At 54.3% G+C, this 27,455-nt stretch overlaps 2 protein-coding genes across 2 annotated transcripts; both read left to right on the plus strand.

The window, feature by feature from the left end:
- Positions 1 to 6,652: 6,652 nt before the first annotated feature.
- LTA (lymphotoxin alpha) lies at positions 6,653 to 8,102 on the plus strand (the record flags this gene model as incomplete). The annotated part of the gene is made up of 3 exons (XM_081094287.1): positions 6,653 to 6,745; positions 6,827 to 6,926; positions 7,141 to 8,102. 3 exons carry the CDS (start codon positions 6,653 to 6,655, stop codon positions 7,551 to 7,553), a joined length of 606 nt encoding a protein of 201 aa, XP_080950413.1. The 3' UTR covers positions 7,554 to 8,102.
- A 1,282-nt stretch (positions 8,103 to 9,384) lies between these two features.
- TNF (tumor necrosis factor) lies at positions 9,385 to 11,119 on the plus strand (the record flags this gene model as incomplete). The annotated part of the gene is made up of 4 exons (XM_081093587.1): positions 9,385 to 9,570; positions 10,099 to 10,156; positions 10,339 to 10,386; positions 10,698 to 11,119. 4 exons carry the CDS (start codon positions 9,385 to 9,387, stop codon positions 11,117 to 11,119), a joined length of 714 nt encoding a protein of 237 aa, XP_080949713.1.
- Positions 11,120 to 27,455: the final 16,336 nt, after the last annotated feature.

Raw genomic sequence — 27,455 nt, forward strand, 5'->3', positions numbered from 1 at the left:
GGGTGCGAGGGAGCAGGCGTGGGCAGCGGGCGCGGCGCTGGATGCCGAGATGCCAGCAGAGGGCTGGGCTGCGTCCGGGGCAGCGGCACTGCGACCTGCTGTGCACACGCCACGGGAAGAAGGTGATGTTGGAACACCTACCATGTATGACCAGGTCCCTTTCCTAACTCCGGCAATCCTGCCAGCGGCCGTCCAGTGGGCGGGTGGGTCTCCATGTGCAGATGAGCTCATCAACGTCAGTGACGCGCTTGGGCCACACAGCTGAGGAGCAGTGGGACCCTCATCAGGCTCACTTGCTCCGTGTACTTACTCCGTAGGTCCCGATACTGCAGGTGGTATCAAAAGAGGGAACAGACTTTATAAACTTCAAGAGGATGTCAAGACAAGACACAGATTGGGTGGTACCAGTGAGGGAAGAGGAGGCTTAGATGACTCCAATTGTTGAGCTTAGGGAATCGGAAAGGTGATAATGTCCTGAACAAAGGAGATGCGTGGCCGTGGGGAAAGGCGAGTCCATTTCAGACACAATCAGTACATTTTTATCCAGCTGCCGATGGGAGCCAGCTGCTCCGCTAGACAGTGGGCATAAGTGAGATAAAGTCACTGCCCTCAGCACGTGCCATCTGCTGAAACACACACTACACGTGTACACGGGACAACCACGCAGTCATGGGAGGTGCGCGGCGTGGACTGGGGAGTGCGGGGGGAGGCGCTGGCCCGGCAGGTGGAGGTTTGCCGCCAGCAGGGATGCAGCCCCGGGCGTTGGGCCAGAGGAATCGATTTGGGGGTCACTCCTCTGAGTGGACAGGATCCCCAAAGAGAGGGCGAGCAGCCGAGCCTGAGGACGATCAGAGAGGAGCGGCGGGAGAGAGGCGCCTCTGGTGCTTCAAAGAGGCCGGGCCGGGAGGGCTGAGAAGATGGTTTAGGCTCAGGGACGAGGTGATTACAGATTTTGAGAAGGTAGTTTCCACTTGCCAGAGGGGCAGAAGTCACCTTACATGGGCCGAGGCATGAGTAGGAGGTGAGGAAAGGGAGGCAGTGGGTACAAAGTCAGAGAATGGTGAATACGGAAGAAACTAAGAATTGTCTCTAGTTCAACCCACAGGTTTTACAGATGAGGGAAATGCTACCAGTTCCCGAAAAAGGGGCTGGTTAGGGTGGTGAGATGTCTCAGTGACACAGAAAAGGAAGGTGAGAGATGGAAGGGAGAAAGAGAGTCGGGAAGGATTTTTTTTTTATTTTCAAGAAAAAAAAATGAATTTGTGAAATGAAGAGGAGCAAGAAAAGAGAAAAGTAAGAGGGAGAAAGGGTCCAGTGAGAGGAAGTGGGAGGCAGAGCCGAAGGGTCCCCTTGGCAGGAGGAGCGCTTCCCTGAGTCGGGAGAAAGGGAAGGCCAAGCGCAGTGAAGGGAAGAGGGAGCAGCCAGGAGCCTGCGTCCGGTGGCCTTCGCTCAGCACCATGGATGACAGCACGCCCTGGCGGTTTGGCTCCGTGCACAGAGCGGCAGCCTCCGGACCAAAGGGCCCGGGTTCGATCCCGTCAAGGGCATGTACTCGGTTGCAGGCTCCTCCCCTGCCCAGGCCCTGGTTGGGGCGCATGCAAGAGGCAGCCAATCAATGTGTCCCTTTCACATCGATGTTTCTCTCTGCCCCTCCCCCTCTTCCACTCTCTAGAAATCAATGGGAAATGTCCTCGGGTGAGGAGTAAAAACAGAAAGCGTGAGGGCATCACCAAGTGAGCGCAAAGAGGCGGTGGGAGCACGGAGACCACATCCCTGCAGTGGACGGGCCAACCGAGAAGGCCAGAAGGCCCGGGGGGCAGGGGCAGGAGGCACGACTCCTGCACGCCTGGCTGTGGAGGAGAAAGACTCGGGAGGGAGACCATTATGTTTACCCAAATGACGACGTCCAGGTCTTCTTAGTAGAACATCAGGTAGGGAGTGATTCCAGAGCTGAAGCACGGAGGTCGGAGTGCAAGCCTCCTCTTTGTGGCTTTGAAGTCTCTATGATGGTGGTGGGGGGTGAGATGGAGGAAAACAGCTGGGCATACCAGTTGTTAGGAGCATGGTGGAGATGTTGGTGAGGACGACTGCCGTGTGGACAGGCCCAGCCCTGGATCCTGACCCTGAACCAGCCCCTGCCCCTGGTGACGGGTAGAAGAAAGGGCAGGCTTCACCAATGAGAGAAGGAGCATTGGTAGGAGAAACCCAGGTTGCAAGTGCCAGAGGACGCTTTCAGAAACAAAAGAGAGGATTGGAACACACGGAGCCCACAGAACAATGAGATGGTCGGTGGACGCGTCCTCGTGGAGTGGGTGAGCATTCAGGGACGAGTCTGGACGGCTTTGCCTCTGGAAGCAGGAGGTTGCTGCTTGTGATTGAAGTGGAAGGTGCACAGTGCATGAGACAAACACTCCGATGGGTCTGGGATGCACAGGGCACACTGGCCTCACGGGACAGTGCCCAGTGCTGCCTCTGCCTCTGACCTGGCCTGTGCGGCCCAGGATCATAGCAGCTGCCAAGTGACATCTCCACTTGGACGTCTGTCCAATCGATTCAGACAGATCCAACCTCAAGCTCCAGGTCCTCCCACCTCAGGAGCCTACACTCTCCCAGTGTCCCCATCGTCACCCCCACCTGGCCATCCATCTGATCCATCCTGTCAATTCTATCCCTGAAATATATCCCAAATTTGCCTGCTTTTCTCCATCTTCATGGCTGCCACCATCTTCTCTCCAGGATTGCAGCAATTGCCTCCTAACCGGTGTTCCTGCTCTCAGTGCTGCCTCCTGCGATCCAGTCTACACCGAGGGGCCACAGGGATCTTTTAAAAACATAAGTCCAGTCACCTCCACCTCACACCTCACTGCGCCTTTCTCTGTCTCTCTGTGTCTCGCACACACACACTGAATCTTCCAAAGCGTCCCAAGGTTGACTAAACCCAGATGCTTCACCTGCTCGCCTGCCCCCTGTGCGTGATCTGGGACGCTCTCCCCTCCCTCCCACTGCATCTCCCAGCCCCTCCCCTTCCTCTCTGCTCCAGCCACACCAGCTCCCTTCTGTTCCTCCGCACCCTCCGGCGCCCACCTCCTGGACTTTGCAGAAGCTGGCCCCTTTGCCTGGAATGCTTTTCCTCCAAACTTCACCTGGTCACTCTTGGCATTTGGGCCTCAGCTTAAATGCCACCTACAGAGAGGCCCTTCCCGACTTGTCTAGCGGAGCTCCCTGCCCCTGATCAGCCGCTGGCCGCCTCTCACAGTGCTCCTGGCCTCGGCGCGTCCTGCGCCTCCCTCACTGGGCTGTGCGCTCGGGAGCCCCCTGTCTGACTGGCTGCCACTGCGCCCCTCCCGCTCGCCCGCAGCAGCGCCCACTCCATGGAGGAGGGAGGAACCACGGGAAGCAGGCTAAACCTCCCTCTAGCTTGTGGCGCAGGCTGTGTCTGCGCTTAGAGTCAGGCTTACCCATAGGGCTGGGCATGGTGGCAGCTGGTTTCAAGATTAGCTCTAGAGACCAGGTGGGGTTAGTTTAGAGAATCAGTTTGTTTGGGGTTCACTTACTGAGATGTGTTTAGATTTGATGTTAGGGTTGGGTTTGAGCTGTGATTTAGGTTGAGGTTAAATTTGGGTTAGAGTCAAAGTCGGTATTAAATCCCCATTTTGATTTGAGGCCAAGTTTAGGTTTGAGGCGAGCGCCGCATCGGCCAGGTTGGAAGCCTTGGAGAGTCCCCTGGCCTCTGCGGAGACCACGGTGAGACGCCCGAGCGGGGGCACAGGCTCCAGGCACCAGCACTCCCCTCGGGAAAGCCCCGGGCCAGCTGCTGGCCACCCCAAGAAAGAAACCAAATTTCACACAACCTCCCTCGAAACTAAGATCGAAACCAAGATTGGCCCATCTGAAGAGGTGCCTTCCGCACAGCGCCCCATGACGGCCTCGCGGCCTTGCCTCCTTTCTGCCCCCTCGCCTCCCCACCACGCCTCACCTTCCCCTTTCTGTCCATCAGTGCTCGGGCCTTCTCTCTGACCTCACAGTTTCTCTTTCTCACTGGTAATTGCGAGGCCCTTTTATACTTTTCTAGAGCGGCGGTCTCTGTCCATCAGCCCCTGCCATCAGAGAGGCAGAGAGACACCAGGAAGAAGGACGGACTCCAGAGAAAGCTGGGCACAGAGCAAAGGAAAGGGGCAGGAGCCCAGGGGAACCAACCGTGACCCAAGACAGTGCGGTTAAAAGAGCAGAATCCAGCAATGCAGACCACGACACGTAGAGGCGCGTCTGTGACCACTGCTCTTCCTCCATCACACATGCTCAGCCACCAGGGCCTGGAGGTTTTGCTAGAATCTCTCCTCCTTTCTCCTGCTGCAGCCTCTGTAGAAATCAGGCTCCTGTCACCCACTTGCTGGGTCACTGCGAACCCTCCTGACTGGTCTGCACACTCCGGTTTCCCCTCCAGCCCTCCAGCTCCCGCACCCCAATCCACTTCCAAGGAGCTGCCAGACTCGACTTTCTAATGTACAACCTGGGCGTGTCCTGCTCACTTAGCAGTTTGGGTGGCTCATCACAATCACAGTGGAATGCAGACCTTCCCGTGGTCTCAGACCGCAGGATAGCTCTCAGCTACGTGCCACGCTCCCTTCCCCTGCCGCCGGCCCAGTCGCACCGCGTCTGCACACGCCCTGCCTTCTGCACACATGGTTCCCTCCGTCTGAACTCCCCTCGCCATCTTCTCTGCCTCGATGCCTAGTGCCTGAAGCCCACTCCCCAAGCGCCATGCTTTTCTGCGGGCTGCCGTGAGCGCCCCATCATGGATCTGTCACACCTACTGTCATGTCCCAGTTACTTCCCTGTCTCCCACTCTGGATTTTGAGGTCCCGGAGGTCAGGTCTTTCGCATCTGTATTCTCAAGGTCTTGTGCAAGATGCTCAGTAAATGTTAGTGGGACAGAGAAAACACTAAGTATATGGGATGAGAACAAAAAGAAATAATTGATGAGACTGTACGGCAGGAAAGGCAGCGCTGCAGGCTGCAGCGGGAGCGGAAAGCACCCTGTGCACACCCTGGAGATCACCGAGCTCAGGACCCCGCCCCGGGGCTCAGTGCCGGGGAGAGCGCCCAGCGCCCAGGGAGGAGGGCTGCGCCGCCATCACCCACCCTCAGCGCCAGTCCCTCCAAAATCTCCGAATGCAAACCTACGACATTAGTGAGAGTGAGATTGTGTTCTCAGTCTCAGGAAACATGAGTAAAATCATCTTTAGAAACCTCGCTTTTTTAAAAACCTGCAGCTTACAAGCTAAGTGAAAACTGGCTCATGTTCAAGAGTGTTCAATGTTTTTCATGCTGGCCAATTCCAGGAACAGCCCAAAGGCCCCTCCGCAGCATGGATAAATCAATTAGAGTCTATTCACACAACAGACATCTCCTCACCGCCGTCCTGACGCTCGCACGCAGCGGTGCCGGAAGAAACCACACACAAGTGAGCGCACTCCTTGTGGTTTCATTTATCTGCCGTTCACAAGCAGGAAGAACTGATCGATGGCGAGAGGTCACAGTGGCTGCTGTCCTCGGAGGCCCTAACGGAGGGACCTGGGAATGTGTGAGGGTGGTGCTGCGTGGCTGCAAACAGGCGGGAGGCCTGCCAGGCTGCTGTCTGAGAGCAGCCCCTCACATACTAACACCGAGACGCCGGGTCCTCACACTGAGCCAGCGGCCGGCTCTCCAGTGCAGCCTCCAGGCTGGTGGCTCGGCTGCCACACCCCTCCATCCCGCGTGGGGTGTGGGGGGGTTCTGGAGACCCGATCTGCGGGGGCCGAAGGGAAGGCCGGGTGTGCGATGCGGCATCGTGTGTGGGTGGGGACCGTGCATGTCTCCCAGGACAGCGGACAAGGGTCCCAGGCTCCTTGATAGGAAACGTGACATGAAAGCTCACACTGGGACAACGGGACTGGGCCATTTGGGACAGACAGGCTGCAAGAGGAGGGGTGGGCCCAGAGAGAAGCCTGCAGCCAGAGAGGCCGAGCTGTTACACGGAACCGCTCTCCAGGCAGCCAGGCCTCCAGCCCACACCCAGCTGCTGCCCTGGGCTCCCCGAATTCACCGTCCTTTTCTGGAACTCCTAAGCCTGACCCCACTCCCTGGCCCTCCCGGCCCACAAGTCCCCTAACCCCACACCCTTTCCCAGAACCCAGCCGTCCGCGCAGCCTGCGGTTCCCTGGGGCCTCAGCCTTCCTGCCTTCGGCTGAACGGCAGCACCTCTGAGCCCTGGGGGCTTCCCCGGCCCAGCAGGCCTAGAACCGCCTGCCGCTGCCGCTTCCTCTATAAAGGCCCCCCGGGCGCACAGCAGGTGAGCCTCTGCCACCCCATCTCCCCGCGCCCCTCCGTGCCTCTCCCCAGCGCCGCCTGCGCCTCCTGCCTGGGCCTGGGCCCTGGGGCTGTGGTTTGTTCCTCTCTCTCTCGTCTCTGTCTGTCACAGCCTCTGTTTCTGCCTCCAGCCCGCTCTGCTCCCCACCTCCCTCCCGTGTCTCTGTCTCTCCTGCTCGCTCACCTCGGCTCCCAACTGCGTCTCTGCCTGTCACCCTGTCTCCTGGCGGCTGTCGCCTAGGGAGGAGGCCGGCTTGGCAGTGCGCCCGCCTGCCCGCTCACGTCTCCCCCCTGCAGGCCTCCCATGCCACCACCGGGACACCTCTCCCTGCGGAGGGGGCGTGGCGCCCCCCTCCTCCTCCTGGGGCTGCTGCTGGCCCTGCCACCTGCCGCCCAGGTGAGACAGCAGGAGAAGGGGGTGCAGGGGTGGCCTAGCCGAACCTTGGGCCCCAGAGCCCCCAACTCTGCTCTCCCCTAGGGGCTCCCTGATGTTGGCCTCTCAGCTGCGCAGACTGCCCATCAGCACCCCCAGAAGCACTTCGCACAAGGCACCCTCAAACCTGCCGCTCACCTTGTTGGTAAACACCCCCGCCCCTGTCCCCCCAGACAGCCCCTGGCCCTCCTGCTGCCCCCTTCAGGGCCAAACAGCTTCCACTCCACCTCCCCCAGCCCCCCAACAGGCTCCCACTCCCTGTCCTCCCAACCACCCCGGAACCTGGGCCGGCACCTGCTTCTTCAGGGATTGAGACCTCGGGGCCCAAGGCCCTGACCCCCACCTCTGGCTCTTCCTAGGAGACCCCAGCGCGCGGCACGCGCTGCGCTGGAGAGCGAGCACGGACCGCGCCTTCCTCCGCCACGGCTTCGCCCTGCGCAACAACTCGCTGCTGGTCCCCGCCAGCGGCCTCTACTTCATCTACTCCCAGGTGGTCTTCTCGGGGCAGGGCTGCTGCCCCGCGGCCAGCCCCGCCCCCATCTACCTGGCGCACGAGGTGCAGCTCTTCTCCGCCCAGTACCGCTCCCACGTGTCCCTCCTCAGCGCTCAGAAGTCCGTGAGCCCCGGGCCGCAGGGGCCCTGGGTGCGCTCGGTGTACCAGGGCGCGGTGTTCCTGCTCACCCGGGGCGACCGGCTCTCCACCAGCACCGACGGCATCGACCACCTGCTCCTCGGGCCCAGTACTGTCTTCTTTGGAGCTTTCGCACTGTAGAAAATTCCAGAAAGAAAAAAAATTGGTTTCAAGGCCTTCTCCCCATCTTGCCTCCACCCTGACCATCTCAAAGGTCACCTTGCCTGTGACCATTCCAGCAGTCTCAAGTCTCCCTGCTCATGTCACCTGGAGCTTCAAAGAAGGCACCCTGGGCACCCAGAGTCCCCTCCCCAGCCGCCCAGATCCCACTGCGCTCAGGGCGCCTGGACGCTCCCACCCAGAGCTCTGCTCTGTGCACCCGGCCTCGGGGACAGGGAGGGCGGGGAGCAGACACGGCCGGAGCAGGTGGCTGTCTGGAGGCAGGGAGGGGGATTATTTATAAGGAGAAAAAAATAAGTTATTTATTTATGGAGGATGGAGGGAAGGGAGAAATAGGGGACATGAGAGGAGACAGATAAGTGTGCCCACCCGATGGGGCGGGGGACATCTCGGGATGCCCTGGAGGGGCCAGGTGGTCGCAGCCAGGCCCTAGGAGAAGAGCCCCATCGCCCAACACCTGCCAGGAGACATTGGCACCTCCCTGAGGCCCAATAAACCTTTTTCTGCGAGATGCTCTGGTTCTGTCTGTCTGTCTGGGAGGGAAGGATGTCTCAGGGCTGTTTAAGGAATGGAGGGAGGATAGAGGTCTTGGAGGGGGGAGCTGGGGGCACACAGAGAGGCAGGGACCTGCTGTGGGGGAGGGAACCAAAGGGTTAGCTAAGAAGGCAAAGGAATAGTGTGGGTTCAGGTCTGGAGTGGGGAGCCTGGCAGATATGGCCACAGGTGGAGGCTGTGGGGAGTGGGGTTACAGGGAGCTTCCAGAGAGAAGTGACCCCACCGAAGGGTCTTCAGGACTATGGGGCGGAGCATGGGGTCCCCTGAAAGCCTCCAAGGTGAGGGGCTGGGAACACAGGGGACATTTGAGGGAGGTAGTCACGCCCAGGGGCTCTGGAACTAGGCCCTTTCCAGGGACCCGAGGGAGCAGGCGTTCTTTGGGGTCACGTGGCCACACACTGGGCTTCATACGAAAATCAGAGCCTCGGGTGCCTTTGGAGCCAAGACTGAAACAGCACTGTGAGGTCAGAGCCAACGGGGAAGGCCTGCCTGTGGGTTCGGGATTCCCAGGCTGCCTCGCTCTCTCTGGGTTGCCCAGGCTTGCCCCTGCTCTTCCCCCAGGCCTCCAGGGGCCCCATCCCCTCCTCTCCCAGAGACCCAGCCCCCCAGCAGGTTTCCCCTTTTTCTTCCTGTCCGGGACTCAGCTCTCTGAAACCCCTCCCGTTTCCAGCGCTGCCCCTATGTGAGTCCTGCCTGCAAATTAGAGGGAAACAGGCCACAGCCCTGGTCCCCAAAAGGAATGGAGACCATGGGAATTGGGGGGCAGAGGGGAACTGGGGTCCAGCCTTTAAGGTCCTACATTCACAACACTGACTGGCCCAGCAAGGCCACCTCCAAATCCAGGCAGGGAGGGCAGCCAGTATCCTTGATGCCTGGGTGTCCCCAACTTTCCAAATCCCCACCCCCGCAATGGAGAAGAAACCAAACCGAGACTGAAGGTGCAGGGCCCACTACCGCTTCCTCCAGATGAGCTCATGGGTTTCTCCACCAAGGAAGTTTTCCGCTGGTTGAATGAGAGCTCTCCCCGCCCTCCACCCCCCAGGCTATAAAGGCAGCTGCTGGCACGGGCAGCCAACAGAAGCTGCTCAGCGAGGACACGGGAGAGAGACCAGCTCCAGACCCTCGGGAAGTGACCTCTCAGCGACACAGCCCCAGAGAAGCGCCAGGCAGCTCTCTCCCGCGGACACCCTCTCCACCCTCTCAGCCGCAGCCGCCCTGTGCATCGCTGGGACACAGCATGAGCACTGAAAGCATGATCCGGGACGTGGAGCTGGCGGAGGAGGCGCTCCCCAAGAAGGCAGGGGGCCCCCAGGGCTCCAGGCGGTGCTTGTACCTCAGCCTCTTCTCCTTCCTCCTCGTGGCAGGAGCGACCACACTCTTCTGCCTGCTGCACTTGGGGGTGATCGGCCCCCAGAGGGAAGAGGTGAGTGCCTCGCCAGCCTCAGCTCCCCCCACCACCAAGAGAGAAATGGGGAGAAAGAGGGTGAGAGGTGGGGAGGGAACACTGGAGAAAGACGGGGAGGCAGAAAGGGAAGTGGAGAGATCAGCGAGAGAGAAGGTTGGAGAGAGAGGACCTGTCACCTAGAAGGTGCTCACTAAACATGTGTTGAGTGAATGAATGAGCAAGCGGACAAGCACATATCGAGAGATGTGTAGAGAGCTGTGGGGCATGAGTAGAGAGCTAGGGAGAAAACAGGTGCTATGAATGAAGATGCTGAGATGAGCAGAGATGAAGGAATGAGGTGGAGGAAGGAGAAATACAGAATGAAGATAGGGCGTCTGCCTCCTGGAAAGCTCTCAACAAAGATTGTCGCATAGACGGTGAGTGAGTGAAATTGTGGCTCGAGAGAAAACTAGGCACATCAGGCAGAGAGGACACACCACCTAAGCAGCCAGCTCTTTCTCCCCGGGGGACTGCTCTGACGCTAATCCTCTTCCTTCTCCCCAGCAGCTCCCTCATTCTCCCCAGCAGTTCCAGATGGGCAGCCTCCCGCTGGCCCACACCCTCGGTGAGTGTCGCCTAAGCCTCCTGCCTGCTTCCGGGTTTGGGTCGAGTTGGTGTTAGTCCGGGGATGGTAGCAGCGGGGACATTTACACCTGGGGGTGGAGGGATGAGGAACGGAGGTCAAAGTAGCAGGCTATTTTGGGGGGAAACTTAAGGGTCTCACCTTTTTCTTTCCTCTTTCCTCAGGGTTATCTTCTCGAACCCCAGGTGACAAGCCCGTGGCCCATGTTGTAGGTAAGAGCTCTGAAGATGGTCTGGGGGCGTAGAAGCAGGTGGGCTGCGGAGGGCTAGGGTTTGGGAGCTGAGCCCAGGCTGAGGGCAGACAGTCCTTGGAGACCCTGTGAGAAGAACTCACAGAATTCAAGGGGAGGGAGGAGAAGCACCACAGCCTCGGGGGGGATACTCAGAGCTCCGTGGGCAGATGGGATATGGGAAGACAGACAGAGGGGACAGGAACAGGATGTGGAGGGTGGGCAGGACTCAGGGGCCAGCATGTGGGAGTGGAACTGACAGGGTCACCCTGACTCCCCTCTCCCTCCCTCCAGCAAACCAGCAAACTATGGGGCAGCTGCTGTGGCAGAACAAGGTGGCCAACGCACTCCTGGCCAATGGTGTCAACCTGATAGACAACCAGCTGGTGGTGCCATTGAATGGGCTGTACCTGATCTACTCCCAGGTCCTCTTCAAGGGCCAAGGCTGCCCTCACACCCCCCTGCTGCTCACTCACACCGTCAGCCGCTTTGCTGTCTCCTACAAGGACAAGATCCATCTTCTCTCTGCCATCAAGAGCCCCTGCCAGCGGGAGACCCCGGAGGGGGCTGAGGCCATGCCCTGGTACGAGCCCATCTACCTGGGCGGAGTCTTCCGGCTGGAGAAGGGTGACCGGCTCAGCGCCGAGATCAACCTGCCGGACTATCTCGATTTTGCGGAGTCTGGGCAGGTCTACTTTGGGATCGTTGCCCTTTGAGGGAGCAGGGTGTCCATTCTCGTCCACCTCCGCCCCTGTGCTCCCCACTCCTTCAGACCGCTCCATCCCCTCTGGGCTAGCACGGGGATTAGGGGCTCAGGGCTGGGCTCCGAGCTTAAAACTTCAAACAACACTTAGAAACGCACTGTGGTGTGGCCTGGACAGCGGGCCCGGCCACTGCCAAGCGTTCAAACGCCTGAATGCAGCCGGGACACCCGGGTGTGGGGGCCGGGGAACCTTTCGTTCTGGCCAGACACCTCAGGGCATCCCGTGAGAAGATCTTACCTCCCTTTCTGCAAATGTTCCCGGAAGCTTCCCTGAGACAGAGCGCCCAGAGGGCCCGCTCCTCTATTTATGTTTGCACTTGTGATTATTTATTATTTATTTATTATTTATTTATTTGCTAATAAAAGTATTTATTCAGGGGGTCAGGTGTCCAGGGAGACCCAGCGCAAGGGCTGCCTTGGCTCAGACGTGTTTTCCGTGAAAATGGAGCTGAACGCTAGGCCCTTCCCACCTGGCCTCCTGGTCTCCGTGTCTCCCCTTGCTTATGTTTTTAAAAATATTTATCTGATCAAGGTGTCTGACTAATGTTGATTTAGTGACTGACTGTCGCTACATCGCTGAACCTCTGCTCCCCAGGGGAGCCGTGCCTGTAACCGCCCTATTGGTCAGTGGCGAGAAATAAAGTGGCTTAGAAAAGCAGCTCGGTCTCTTGGCATTAACTCTGCATCGTTCGTGCGGTCTGCTCCCTGGAGTCCTCTGTCCGCAGGGCTTGGGGTACCTGGACCCCGTCCTAAGGAGACCCCACAGGAGACAGAGCTCAGCCAGACAGCCCCACCCAGAGGAACGTGCAGCCCAGCCTAATTACCTCCGCCTCGGGCGTGGGAATTTCCAACTCTGGGAATTCCAGCGGGAGAGGGGAAGTCCTGCCGCTCAGGTGCTCAGGTGGGATTTCTGGCTGTTGTGAGAGAGAACCGGGAGGAGCCACGTTCTCTGGCACCTGAGCCACAGCCCAGGGCTCCCAGACATTCAGGCTCCATCTGGACTCCAAATCCCCCTGGGGGCCTCCAGCCCACCTGGCCCACTGGAACCAGCACTGCACCTCACCTGTCAAATGGAGAGAGGAATGCCCACCACAGACTCAGCCACCAGAGAAAAGCCGCGGTGCCCAGCACAGCACGTGACTCGGGCACTCGGTGAACCCTGACTTTTCTCCTTTCTCCAGTCCCAGCCGTTCTATCCCCTCCACCTCTCAGTGGGTAGGACTGATGCGATAGAAGAAAAGAAAAAGCTAGCAATAAGGTGTGGGGGAAGGGCCCACGGCAGCTTGGTCTCCCTGAATTTTTTGGCAAATGATGAGGGGAGGGATGTGAGGTGGGTGACTTGGAAAGAGAAAAGCACCCCCTACCCCCAGAGGCTCTTCTGGACACAGAGTCACAAACAAATATGAAGTAAAAAATGGAGGCGCAGAGAATATGAGCTCTCACTGGGCTCAGAAGTTGGGTTTCCTCCTTGCCACAGAGGAATAGCACAAAGAAATAAAATGTCACTATAGCCAAGCAGCTAAATTACTAAAATCAAGTAGGTTGAGGCCAGAGGAAACGATTTTATTCTTGCTTTAACCAGTCTTGGAACTTAACCTTTTGAACTTTCCAGTCCTGTGTCAATATCTAGATGTACATCAAACCACCTGATAACCTTCTGTTGAGCCCCTGAAGGACGAAGGGACGAATGTCCATGTAGCCAGACCGCCTGGCATCCAGCGAACAGACTGCCTGCCCATCATTTCGAGAATTACTATCGGGAACCAACCCAGAGGCTCAGCATGCACAGCTGTTTCTTCCCAAGAAAGTACTGTTTCCTCTAAGAGCCCTCAGCTTCTTTCTTCCTCTGAACGCTCTGCATCTGGCCTAGCGGTGTTTCCAGTTTGTAAACCTCCTAGGCCCCTGGAATAAATCCTCACCGGTGATTACTAGCCAAAGCCTCGTGCTCCAGCTGCGCTCGGGCAGCGTTACGGTGGCAGCCGTGGACCCGAAGGACACTCTGCCTCTGCCTCAGCTCCGGGGCTGCCCCCTTGGGCTGAGCAAGGTGTGTGCTCGAGCCCTTTGTGCTGTGTTGTCTCCATGGCAGCCCCGGGATTCCAGTGGTGAGTCCTCCAGGTTATGAATCTCCTTCTGTTACCAGAGAATCAAATTTCTTCCTCGCTTGTGGGAGTGGGGTTCTTACAATATCTCTAGAACTTTCTAAGATTTGCATGGGAGAATGGTGGTTTTCACTGGCGTGGAGTTACATTTCTCAGGTTGTAAAGTCCCTGTCCTTACCCCAGTCCTGAAAGAGGTGCGCTGGGGATCCGGCGGAGCCGAGAGGAGGCCCAGTGTCCAGAGCTTCCGTCCACGTTGCAGCCGGGTCCAGCTCAGCCTCAAGCTCATTAAAGTCCATTCCTCCGTTGTGCAGAGTCCACATGGTGGTAGGCCCGGCGGGTGAATGCAGGCGTCCCAAGAGGGCCTGAGGGCCAAAGACCAAGAGCCAAGAGAGAGAACACCCTTTGTTCAGAAATTTAAATATTCAGATTTCTCAACCTTGCAGTGGCCATGCTTATTCCAGCCAATCACCTGTTCCCTGGTGCGGCTGACAGACAAGTCAGCACCTTCCCACAACACTCAGACCTTACTGGGCATGTGTCCAGTCCCTTCTCCGCCACCATGGGGAGCAGACTTGGAGAGCGTTCAACTACAGCTTCCTGGCAAAACTGTGTTCATGGTATGTCTTGGTCTTCCCTTTACTCCGTTCCGGTTAATAATAACCAGGTTGTTATAACAGAGTCACTCCCTTTGGTTGAGGTTCAGAACTTTTACTCTTGGGTTCCCTGACACTGGTGTCTGTGATGGGATGTCCTCTGTCTAAATCTGCTACAGAAGACAACCCCGTCTGGAACACCAGCTGTCTACATGTTCAAAACTTAGGATTTATTCTCTATCAAATCATTATCCCAAAGGACCTCAAGCACAACCTAGAACTGCAGTGGCCACTTTAGAGATCTTTTGAAATTCCAAAATTAGTTACATCTTAGGATGTTAAACAACCTGGATGAGAAGCATTTTTCGGTCGGAATTTAGAGGCCTTTAAGAAATGAAATGATTCGCTCTAACCGGTTTGGCTCAGTGGATAGAGCCTGCAGACTGAAGGGTCCCAGGTTCGATTCCTGTCAAGGGCGTGTACCTTGGTTGTGGGCACATCCCCAGTAGGAGGTGTGCAGGAAGCAGCAGATTGATGTTTCTCTCTCATCGATGTTTCTGACTCTCTATCCCTATCTCTTCCTCTCTGTAAAAAAATAATAAATAAAATACATAGTTTAAAAAAAGAAAAGAAATGAAATGATTCAAAGATAGACAACATCTCCTTGTCTTATATATTGTCTAACCTTGAGGCTGAACTGGACCCGGCTTTCAGAGGAACTTACCTTTAACATGGGACCCCTAAAAAATTCCCAAAAGCTTCTCTCCCAGGATCTCTAGCTAGCCAGTTAGATATACAAACATTTTTGTTCCTCCTCATGTGCCTTTTGGCACAAAATAGACCAACTTAGCCAAAATAACTTAAAATTCTAATAGCCATTAAGAGAAAACTTTAAGTCCACCTCAAGGCCGCTCCCTTAAAGAGAGAATTTCAAATCTCTTGGGGGTATTGGAATGAATTCTTTGATTGATATGCAGAAGCTTCTAATCTAAAAGACAAATTGAGCCCTGGCCGGTTCAGCTCAGTGGATTGAGCCTCGGCCTGTGGACTGAAGGGTCCCTGGTTTGTTTCTGATCAAAGGCACATGCCTGGGTCGCAGGCTCGATCCCCACTAGGAGGTGTGCCAGAGGCGGCCGATCCATGATTCTCTCTCATCAATGATGTTTCTATCTCTCTCCCTCTCCCTTCCTCTCTGAAATCAATAAAAATATATTTTAAAAAATAAATAAGAGACAAATTGATTTTGCCCTGGATGGTGTGTTCAGTGATTAGAGAGTCAGCCCACACACTGAAGGGTCACGGGTTCGATTCCTGGTCAAGGGCACATACCTGGGTTGGTCCAGGTTCGTGCAGGAGGCAACCAATTAAGTCTCTCTCTCCCCCCTCCCTCCTTTCCTTCCAATCTCTCTAAAAATCAATGAAAAAAATATCCTTAGGTAAGGATTAACAAAAAAGAAATAATGACAGAAAACTTCCCCTACCTGGTAAAAGAAAGAGACTTACAAGTCCAGGAAGCGCAGAGAACCCCAAACAAAAGGAATCCAAAGAGGACCACACCAAGACACATCATAATTAAAATGCCAAGAGCAAAAGACAAAGAGAGAATCTTAAAAGCAGCAAGAGAAAAAAAGTCAGTTATCTACAAGGGAATACCCATACGACTGTCAGCTGATTTCTCAACAGAAACTTTGCAGGCCAGAAGGGAGTGGCAAGAAATACTCAAAGTGATGAATGCCAAGAACCTACAACCAAGACTACTTTATCCAGCAAAGCTATCATTCAGAATTGAAGGCCAGATAAAGAGCTTCACAGATAAGGAAAAGCTGAAGGAGTTCATCACCACCAAACCAGGATTATATGAAATGCTGAAAGGTATCCTTTAAGAAGAGGAAGAAGAAGCAAAAGGTAAAGATACAAATTAGGAACAACAAATACACATCTATCAACAGGTGAATCTAAAAATCAAGTGAATAAATAATCTGATGAACAGTATGAACTGGTGATTGTAATAGAATCAGGGGCATAGAAAGGGAATGGACTGACTATTCTTGGGGGGGAAAGGGGTGTGGGGTGAGGGAAGAAATTGGACAATAATCGTGCACCTATGGATGAGGACAGTGGGTGGGGAGTGAAGGCGGAGGGTGGGGTGGGAACTGGGAGGAGGGGAGTTATGGGGGGGAAAAAGAGGAACAAATGTAATAATCTGAACAATAAAGATTTAATTAAAAAAATAAAAGACAAGTTGATTTTAAAAGCGGTTCTAGAAGGGTCCTGAGGAACCTTTGGCCATCTATGCAGGTACTTTAACTTTTCTTCCTGATTCTACCCACTCCCTCCTCCCCGACTTCCCCGCCTCCCCTCATCCCTGGAAACCTGATATTTCAAAGAACTTAATGAGTCTATGGTCAGAAATCTGGCAAAATTGGAAGCTAAAGATTCAAACCTTCTTGGGAATTTTTTAAAAGCCTCCTCCCCTAAACAGAAATAAAACCACATGCCCAGAGGGAAAGAAGCAAATTAGGAATGATGTATGTGGATGGGTAGATCAACCTATGGTGCCACATAAGTTAAAACCCAACTCTTCGGGGTACTGAGAGCAACTGTCCTCATCTTACAAATCTTTGGGAAACCAGAAATGCAGCTCTAGAAGCAGGTCAGCGCCCACCTGTCTCTACCTCTGATTCCTAAGGCTGAAGGAAGAAGAAGGGAAATGAGCATTTTCTAAAAGCACAAACTGATGCTCTGACTCCAAGATTCCTTGCCAAGGACAAATACAAGTCTTAACTGTCTCATTCAGAAATATAATAAGAAAAGGCCTTGGCCATCTGACTCAATAAACTTAACTTATAAATTCGTGGGGGTTTGCCTTATTTTGCTAACTCATGGCTGAAATTTTAAAAACAAAACTACCAGGTCTCTGTTTGCATCTGTCTGTGTGTCCATGTATGCTGTGTGCTAGTTTCTACCCCCAGATAATATTGCTAATTTGGAAAAGTCTGTTTAATTGGCTGAAAGAAATTAAGTACTTACATAAAATTTCTCAAAAATATAATAGGAACTAATCCAAATGCTTCCTCAGAACCAAGGGATCTGGAGCATATTTTATAGGCGAGCTGGTTTCAGTTTGGTTTGGTTACATCGGCGGATCCTTAGGGTTGTATGTAACCCTTTCATCTACCTGGGTTTACTAGTCAGCAAGCTCTCGCCAGGTCAGGATAAGTCCCTGCTATATCTGTTGCAAAATCTGCCAGCAAGAAAAACAACTTGGTATAATAAATGTTCTTAGGTACCCTAAACATTATTACTGAGAGTAGTAAAATTAAAGTCTTAAGCAATACTTATGCTTTATGGTATGTTTACTTAAATAGTTTATCAAGGTCTTTTGGGCCTGGCTGGTGTAGCTCAGAGGTTCAGCACTGAGCCGGGAACCAAGAGGCCGAGGGTTCAATTCCTGGTCAGGCCCATGCCCAGCTCTTGGGCTCAATCCCCTGGGTTGGGGTGGGGGTGCGTGCAGGAGGCAGCAGATGGATGATGTTTCTCTCTCATCGATGTTTCTATCTCTCTATCCTTCTACCTTCCTCTCCCTCTAAAAATTCAATAAAAAGTATATATATTTTTTTAAAAAAAATCTTTTAGTAACTTGTATCCCAGAGTTTTGCCAAGTTAAGTTAAATGGTGAGTTAGGTTAAAGTCATTGAATATCTACATCATTTAAAAAAAAAATACTAAAACATCAATTATTAAGTCTAAGTTTATCTACTTTTGACTTCTTATTACAGATAAACTAAAACATAAATTTGGATCTGTTAATGAACATGTTTCATACTTGAGGAAGCATATGTATCTAAAAATTATGAAATATAGGCCTGGTCAGTGTGGCTCAGTTGGAGCATTGTGGGTACACCAAAAGGTGGTGGTTTGATCCCTGGTCAGGGTGCGTGTGGGAGACAGCCCATCAGTGTTTCTGATATGGGTGTTTCTGTCTCTCTGTCTCCCTCCCTCCCTCTTTCTAAAAATCAATTTAAAAAAAACAAACCTAAAAATTATGAAATATATTTGCCAGTAAAAGAAACTATGTTTCTAGAGGTTATGAAATATATTCATAAATTTGCCAATCTAAAGTGTGCTAATTGCTTACTTTTCAGTTGTCATTAGAAATTAAAGTTTCTAAGGGTTAAGAATTCAAATTAATATGAGGTCAATGGGGGGGTGAAAGGGGATATATGTAATACTTTCAACAATAAAGATTTTTTTAAAGAAAATAAAAGGATTCTAATGAATATGGAAGGAAATAATATGTGTTTTCAGGAAAAGAAGATATAAAGTATGGAAATGCACTTTGTTCCTTAAACCTCTCCCAAGGATATTTTTCCCATTGATTTTTAAAAGAGAGTGGAAGGGAGAGAGAGGGGGAGGGAGAGAGAGGGGGAGGGAGGGAGGGAGGGAGGGAGGGAGGGAGGGAAGGAAGAGAAAAAGAGAGAAACATTGATCACATCAATTGGTTGCCTCCTGCATGCACCCCAACTGCCCAGGATGGAACCTGTAACCCAGGTAGGTGCCCTTGATCTGGAATCAAAGAGAGACCCTTGGGTCCGAGGGCCAAAGTTCTAACCAGTGAGAAAACCTGCCAGGGCTGGAAATGCATTTTTGAGAAAATTAAAAGAAAATGGCTTGGGAGGACCAAGATGGCGGCGTAAGGTACAGACCTGTTCGTGCTGCCTCCCACAACAACATCGAGACTACCAACTATAGGACAAACAGCTATCATCCAGAACCATGGGAAAGCTGGCCCAGTGGAAGCTCTACAACTGGAAGGAAAGAAAGAAGAGTATTGAGACTGAGTAGGTTGTGCAGAGACACCAAGAACGGAGGTACGGAGTCGCGCGCCAGGCAGACTGCAACTGGATGCGTGTTTTTTTTCAATCGGAAGGGGTTGCAGACTCTCGAGTCCACTGAGCTTGTTTGGGGAGGAATTCTGAGGTCCCAAACCCCTACGGGGAGAGGCGGGACAGCCTTGCAATGGGACAGAGAGTGAGAGTGGCTGTCTCGAGGAGCTGCTCGCCAGCACTCGGGGACCCGAGACGCGGAGTCACGGAGAGGCAAGGAGTCACAGAGATGCCATTGCCCTTGGCCCCGCCCAGGTGATTTGCCAAGAATAGAGGTGCGGAGTTGTGCACCAGGCTGGCTGCAACTGGATGCACGGTTTTTTTTCAATCAGAAGGGGATGCAGACTCTCAAATCCACTGAGCTCGTTTAGGGCGGGATCCTGAGGTCCCAGACCCCTACGGGGAGAGGCGGGATGGCCTTGCAAGGGGCCGGAGAGTGAGGGTGGCTGTTTCACGGAGCTGCTCGCCATCACTCGGAGACGTGAGATGCAGAGTCGCAGAGAGGCAAGGAGTCGGAGACGCCATTGGCCCTTGTTCCACCCTGGTGAGTCCCAGGGACCCCGCCCTACTCAATTTACATCCCCACCCAAGCTGTGGTAGAGGCACAAAGAGAACCACCAGTGCTTTTGCAGCCCAGTCCAGCAGAATGCAGATTTCAACTCCTCGAATACATAAGGGACACACTCAAGAAGCAGAATCAGGTTCGGAGGAAGCCAGAGCCAGAGCCAGACCCAGCTGAGCCAGCGACGTGGAACCGCTGTACCAGCAAACGCACAGGCGGGTCCACCAGATCCAGTCTCACATGGGACGCTGGGAGACGGCAGACAGGCAATCTGTGCACTTGGTAGAAAATGAAATCCAAGCAAGCATACCAGATATTCAGCCACCAGGAATGCCTGGAGATTTTGTCCAGCAAGGAGCCGCCCAACGAAGGACAGAAAGCCAAACTTCGTGTTGCTGAGACGGCCCCCGTGAGGCCGAGGCAGTCCCTGTAGGGCTGAGGCGGCCCCTGAGAGGCTGTGATGGCCCCTGTGAGGCTGAGACAGCCCGGGTGAGCCTGGGACGGCCCCGGTGGGGGTGGGACGGCCCCGGTGAGGTTGAAATCAGCCCAGGTGAGGCTGAAAGGGGCCTGGTGAGGCTGAAACGGCCCTGGTGAGGCTGTGATGGCCCCAGTGAGGTTGAGAGGGCCCTGTGAGGCTGTAACGGCCCCGGTGAGGTTGTGACGGCCCCGGTGAGGTTGAGACGGCCCTTGTGAAGCTGGGACGGCCCCGGTGGGGGTGGGACAGCCCCGGGGGGATTGAGATGGCCCCGGTGAGGTTGAAACAGCCCCGGTGAGGTTGAAATCAGCCCAGGTGAGGCTGCGACGGCCCCGGTGAGGTTGAGATGGCCCCTGTGAGGCTGAGACGGCCCCTGTGAGGCTGAGACAACCCCAGTGAGGCTGGGAAGGCCCCGGTGAGGTTGAATAAGCCCCGGTGAGGTTGAGACGGCACTGGTGAGGTCGAGACAGCCCCAGTGAGGTCGAGACGGCCCCGGTGAGATCGAAATGGCCCTGGTGGGGTTGCAATGGCCCCAGTGAGGTTGAAACAGCCCCAGTGAGGTTGAAACAGCCCCTGTGAGGTTGAGACAGCCCCAGTGAGGTTGAATCGGCCCCAGTGAGGTTGAGACGGCACTGGTGAGGTTGAGACAGCCCCAGTGAGGTTGAGACAGCCCCAGTGAGGTCAAGACGGCCCCGGTGAGATAGAAATGGCCCCGGTGAGGCTGCGACGGCCCTGGTGAGGTTGAGACGGCCCCTGTGAGGCTGGGACGGCCCTGGTGAGGCTGAGACGGCTCCGGTGAGGTTGAATCGGCCCCGGTGAGGTTGAGACAGCACTGGTGAGGTTGAAACAGCCCCGGTGAGGTTGAATCGGACCTGGTGAGGCTGAAACGGTCCCAGTGAGGTTGAGACGGCCCCGGTGAGGTTGAGATGGCCCCAGTGAGCTTGCAACGGCCCCAGTGAGGCTGAATCGGACCCAGTGAGGCTGAAACAACCCCAGTGAGGCTGAAACGGCCCCAGTGAGGTTGAGATGGCCCCTGTGAGGTTGAGGCGGCCCCTGTGAGGCTGATACAGCCCCTGTGAGGCTGAGACGGCCCTTGTGAGGCTGAAACGGCCCCTGTGAGGCTGAGATGGCCCCTGTGAAACTGAGATGGCCCCTGGGAAGCTGAGAAAAATACCACACGAACTCACTCATTTATGGATAATAAGGACCATTATAGACTGATGAACAAAAATGGATACAGAGGCAGAGCAGCATTGAGCAGAATGTCAAACCACAGTGGGAACCCTGGGGAGGGTTGGGGGGGTAGGAGATCAACCAAAGGACTTATATGCATGCATATGAAAATAACTAATGGACACAAGACACTGGGGGGTGGGGGAAGCCAGGGGAATGTCAAGGAGGGGGGGAGACATGTGTAATACTCTTTGTAATACTTTAAGAAATTTTAAAAAAAGAAAGAAAGAAAAGAAAATGGCTTTTCCTAAAATAAGCTGGTTAGCCCTAGCCAGTTTGGCTCAGTGGATAGAGTGTTGGCCTGCGGACTAAGGGTCCCAGTTCGATTCCGATCAAGGGCACATGCCTGGTTGAAGGCTCAATGCCCAGTAGGGGGTGTGAAGGAGAGAGCTGATCAATGATGTTTCTATCTCTCTCTCCCTCTCCCTTCCTCTCTAAAATCACTAAGAATATATTTTTTAAAAAGTTTAAAAAGTAAAACAAGTTAGTTATTTCTGAATAAGTGAGAAGAGACAAATTAAGAGGGACAGGAAAGTTGTGAAAGGTTTGTGAAAAAGGAATCTTGAGAAAAGAATTTTATGTGTGGTCAAGCTAAATAAGATTAAAATTAGGGCACTAGCCAGTTTTGCTCAGTGGATAGAGCAGGGATCCTCAAACTATGGCGGGCCACATGTGGCCCCGCTGAAAACATTTATCCGGCCCGCCGGGTGTTTTTGCCGCTGCTGCCTGTTGCTTAGCAGCTGACTCGTCCTGGGCCCGCAGTGCGCATGTGTGGAATGTGCGCCGCGCTCTCCAACTCCCCTCCTTCTCTCTGTCTCTCGACTCCTCCTCTCAGTCTCGGGTGTGATCGGACAAGTCACGAGCTTGCCTGTGCAGAGCCTGCTGCTGCCTGAGGACCGAGGTAAGAACAAGTTAGGATTTATTTTTTTTTTTTGAAGTTAAGAGGTCTATTTTTTTTTTAATTTGGCAGTTAGTAGGGCCTTTTCTTTTTGAAGTTAGGAGAGCCTTTTTTTTGAAGTTTTGTTTTTTTTACTTCAGAATAAGATATGTGCAGTGTGCATAGGAATTTGTTCATAGTTGTTTTTTTTTTAAACTATAGTCCGGCCCTCCAACAGTCTGAGGGACAGTGAACTGGCCCCCTGTTTAAAAAGTTTGAGGACCCCTGGGATAGAGCATTGGCCTGCAGACTGAAAGGTCCCAGGTTCGATTCTGGTCAAGGGCATATACCTTGGTTGAGGACACATCCCCAGTAGGGGGTGTGCAGGAGGCAGCTGATTGATGTTTCTCTCTCATTGATGTTTCTTTTTTTTATTATTAATTAAATCTTTATTGTTCAGATTATTACATTTGTTCCTCTTTTTTCCCCCCATAACTCCCCTCCACCCAGTTCCCACCCCACCCTCCTCCCTCACTCCCCACCCACTGTCCTCATCCATAGGTGCACGATTATTGTCCAGTCTCTTCCCGCATCCCCCTTTCCCCTTTCCCCCCCAAGAATAGTCAGTCCACTCCCTTTCTATGCCCCTGATTCTATTATAATCACCAGTTCATTCTGTTCATCAGATTATTCACTTGATTTTCAGATTCACCTGTTGATAGATGTGTATTTGTTGTTCCTAATTTGTATCTTTACCTTTTGCTTCTTCTTCCTCTTCTTAAAGGATACCTTTCAGCATTTCATGTAATACTGGTTTGGTGGTGATGAACTCCTTTAGCTTTTCCTTATCTGTGAAGCTCTTTATCTGACCTTCAATTCTGAATGATAGCTTTGCTGGATAAAGTAGTCTTGGTTGTAGGTTCTTGGCATTCATCACTTTGAGTATTTCTTGCCACTCCCTTCTGGCCTGCAAAGTTTCTGTTGAGAAATCAGCTGACAGTCATATGGGTACTCCCTTGTAGGTAACTGAGTTTCTTTCTCTTGCTGCTTTTAAGATTCTTTCTTTGTCTTTTGCTCTTGGCATTTTAATTATGATGTGTCTTGGTGTGGTCCTCTTTGGATTCCTTTTGTTTGGGGTTCTCTGTACTTCCTGGACTTGTAAGTCTCTTTCTTTTACCAGGTAGGGGAAGTTTTCTGTCATTATTTATTCAAATAGGTTTTCAATATCTTGCTCTCTCTCTTCTTCTGGCACCCCTATAATTCGGATGTTGGTATGCTTGAAGCTGTCCCAGAGGCTCCTTACACTATCTTCTTATTTTCAGATTCTTTTTTCTTTCTTTCTTTCTTTTTTTTTTTTAATATATTTTATTGATTTTTTACAGAGAGGAAGGGAGAGGGATAGAGAGCCAGAAACTTCGATGAGAGAGAAACATCGACCAGCTGCCTCCTGCACACCTCCCACTGGGGATGTGCCCTCAACCAAGGCACATGCCCTTGACTGGAATCGAACCTGGGATCCTCCAGTCTGCAGGCCGACGCTCTATCCACAGAGCCAATCCGGTTTGGCTCAGATTCTTTTTTCATTTTGCTTTTCCAGTTGGGTGTTTTTTGCTTCTTCATATTTCAAATCTTTGACTTGATTCTTGCGATCCTCTGGTCTGCTGTTGGGATTCTGTATAATATTCTTTATTTCAGTCAGTGTATGCTTAATTTCTAGTTGGCCCTTTATCACAACCTCGAGGGTCTCATTAGATTTCTTGTAGGTCTCATTAAGTTTATCGGCAGTTTCTAGAAAATTCTTGAAAAATCTTAAAAGTGTGGTTTTGAGCTCTATATCCAGTAGTTTGCTTTCCTCCATTTCTGTCATTTGTGTCCTTTTTCTTTGTCTCCGCATTTTTTATGCTTCCCTGTGTTGATAAAGTAGTTTTCTGTGCTAAGTGTCCTCTAGGGCCCAGTGGTTCAGCCTCCCCAATTACCTGAGGAGGACACTCTTGGTGCACCCCCTTGTGGGCTTTGTGCACAGTCTTGTTGTAGTTATGCCTTGATTGTTGTAGTTATCACTGGGAGGAATTGACCTCAGGCCAATTGGCTATGAGAATCAGCTGTGTCTGCAGTGGGAGAACTTCTGTGCTGGAGACACCCCTTTGGGGCAAGACTTGCTTCAATGGGGCTTTGGTGCTCACTGAGTCAGCCCGCTGAGTGTGTCCTTTATGGTTCCACGGAGCTGCAAACTGGATGGTCCCACTCTGACCTCTGGGTGGCTCCTGGCTCCTGGATCTCTAGGGAGGTGCTAATCTAGCCTCTGCCTTAGGCTATCCAGCAAAAGCCTCCCTGCAGGGCTTGGGCAGGGTGGGTCCCACGGCATCAACAGGGTGGGGCTAGCAGTTATGGCTGCTCTCAGTCTTGCCCTCAGAGGCTTTGCTTCTCAGTGTCCCGGTAATCGCTGCAAGCCCCTCCGAGAGAAAGCTGCCCTCCAATTCCAACAGATGCCAGACAGTCCCACTTCTCCCGTATGAGTCTGGGTCCCCAGAGACTCTCCCGGAACTGGAGCTCAGAGCCTGAGACTCCCTCCAGATTGAAAACGACAACCGCGCCCTCAGCCACCAGCCCTCTCGGCATGCACCTCTGCACCTTAGTATTTTACTTCCGCACTGTGCCTCCTCTGAGTCTCGGTATTGCTTTTCTATTTCCTTCTAGTTGTGGAATTTCCACTCAGCCAGCCTTCCTGTGGTTCTGGATGATGTCCATTCTGTCTTTTAGTTGTATTTTTGGAGTGGTTGTTCGAGGCAGCAAACTCTGGTGTTTACCTATGCCGCCATCTTGGTTTCTCCTCATCGATGTTTCTAACTCTCTATCCCTCTCCCTTCCTCTCTGTAAAAAATCAATTATGTGTATATATATATATATATATATATATATATATATATAACCACTTTATAAAGAAAAAGATTAAAATTAGGTTAATTAAGCCCTAGCCGGTTTTCCCAGTGGTTAGAATATTGGCCCATGGACTGAAGGGTCATGGGTTCGATTCTGGTCAAGGGCACAGACTTCAGCTGCAGGCTCAGGGCACTCGAGGGAGGCAACCTATCGATGTGTCTCTCGATGTGTCTCTCTTCCGTGGATGTTTCTCTGACTCTCCCCATGCCTCCCCCCTCCCTCCCACTCTCTCTAATAATCAATGGAAAAGGGCCATGATGACTTAGCCCGGGCCTGTCCGTCCACTCCGGCCGTGGAGGCTGGGTTTCGGGGCGCAACCTTGGACTGGAGCCGAGAAGGACGGTTGCGGGGGCGTCTGGGGACGTGCCGGGTCCCCGTCGGCGGCCCTGCCCCGAGGTGTCCGGGTCGGTCCCGGCGGCGGCTCGGGGCTCCCTGAGCCCGGTGAGCCTTCTCCCCGGAGCGGAGCGTGAGGGACGGGCCGTGGTCCCGGGACGCGGGGAGGGTGCGGCTCCGGGCCTGCGCGGGGGACCCGATGGCGGCCGCGGCGTGGACGGACCGACTGCGGGCTGTGTGACCTTCAAGGACGTGCTCGTGAACTTCTCCCGGGAGGAGTGGGGGCGCCTGGACGAGGCCCAGCGATGCTGGTACCGCGGCCTGATGCTGGAGAACTTCGCCCTCGTGTCCTCCCTGGGTTGCTGGCGACGCCGACCTCGAGGCGGCCCTTCCGAGCTGAGCGCCTCTGCAGACGAGTCGCGGGCCGGGCCCCCCGAGCGAGGTCCGATGCTCCAGCCAGCCCACGCGTGGGAGGCGTGGGACCCCCTCCGGAAAGACGCTGTGCCCCTGGGTGGTCTCCAGGGGTCACACCCCACGCAGGAGCCGTGCACACGTGGCCCCGGCGGGAGAGGACCCTCGGGCCGTGCAGACTCTGACCAGCACGAGGAGCAGCACAGTGCAGAGCGCCCCGCAGCGGGCCTCGGTGGGCCTCGGGGAAGAGCTGTGCCGCCCACACATTGGGGAGACCCTGTCCCTGCAGGGAGGGTGGGATGGACCTGCTGGGCAGCTCTGGCCTCTTCCGGCACCGGCCGGCTCACTGTGGGCTGAGCCCACGCGAGAGGACTGGGCTCTGAGAGTCTTCCCCACACCGTGCCAGCGCCGGGCGCCACCAGGGGCACCGCAAGGCACGGGTGCTCTTCAGCCACAGTGACGACCGGACGCCTTCCTGAGCACCTTCCCGTCGCTGGACAAGCGGGTGACACACGGAAGGGGGGCCGTCGGATGCCCGCCCCGCGGAAGTGTGTCCCAGGAGAAACTGGCTCTCATTCCCCCCCAACACTCACAGCGGGGAAGCAGCCCCTGTGTGTGAGGAGTGTGGGGAGGCCTTTGATCACCTGTCCCACCTAAAGGTGCACCGGACACTGCACCCGGGAAAAGGCACTACACGTGCAGCGACTGTGGCAAGGCCTTCAGCCGCAAGGACACCCTCGCCCAGCACCAGAGATTTCACTCCGGGAGCGGCCGCCCCAGCGCGGCGAGTGCGGGAAAGCCCACAGCAGGAGCTCCCCTCTGGCTCGGCACCAGAAGGTTCACGCTGGAGCGAGGCCTCACGACCGCGGCAGTTTCGGGGGCCCTTTGGCTGCGTCGCTGAGACTGGTGCAGCCCCAGGAGGCTCACACTGGAGAAGGGCCTGTGAATGCGGGGTATGTGCCTCTCCGTGTTCGCCCTCAGCCTCACACCGGAGGAAGCTCTGTGAGCACCTGGCACCGAGGGAGCACGGCCCGCAGGCGAGCCTCCTACAGGCGTGCGCCCGCGGGGGACGCTCCCGTGAGTGCCGGGAGCTGGGAGTCTTCATGAGCGACGCTGCACTTTCCGAGCTGCCTAGAGCTCTTGACGGTTTTGTCAGTGTCAGTGCCTTTGGCAGAAGCCATCGCTGCCTCCAGCTGTGGGTCCCCCTGCGAGTCAATCACTCCAGTAGCTCAGGGAAGGCAGACCCCGCACACGCGCTCATTCCCTGGCAGGGATCCGCGTGCTCCGAGCCATGGAAGGTCCTCACTTCCCCTGAGGGGTTCTGAGAGGACGTGGTCGAGCTCTGGCCACAGGATCTGAGCGGGAGTCTGCTGGGCATTCCCACGCAGGCCTCCCTTCCAGCAGCCTGGACGCTAAGGCATCGGTCCTCTTCCAGTCCCCCACCAGCGGAACTGCTGCCCGCCGCTCCGTCCGCTGCTGTGCAGGCCTGCGGGGCGTCATGGCGACTCCGGGAGGGCTGCTCCCTCTGGGACATGGATTGAGAGGAACCTGGGTTCTGCCAACATGAAGAGAGGAACACCTTTGTTGGTACCAACTTCATATGCCTGAGAAGGGACAGCAGGAGGGCAGAGAGCAGACCTCAGTCCAGTTGGGCCTGGTCTGCATGACGGTCCGAGGCTTGCGGGGAAACGACTGAGATGGTCGTGTGCCTGATCCTGCGCCTGGATGTCCAGGCTCTCCGGAGGCCAGAGTTCATGCTGAGAAACCGCCAGTGCTTCTGGAAACACCGTGAGTTGGGTCCCTTTTTCGTAGGAGACGCCCCATCCTCCCCAGCACGTTTGGGGACTTTCTGTCCCCTGGATCTACGGGAGCCAGTCCCT

The sequence above is a fragment of the Myotis nattereri genome, assembly GCF_964212035.1.
Source record: "Myotis nattereri genome assembly, chromosome: 6".
Classification (NCBI taxonomy): domain Eukaryota; kingdom Metazoa; phylum Chordata; class Mammalia; order Chiroptera; family Vespertilionidae; genus Myotis; species Myotis nattereri.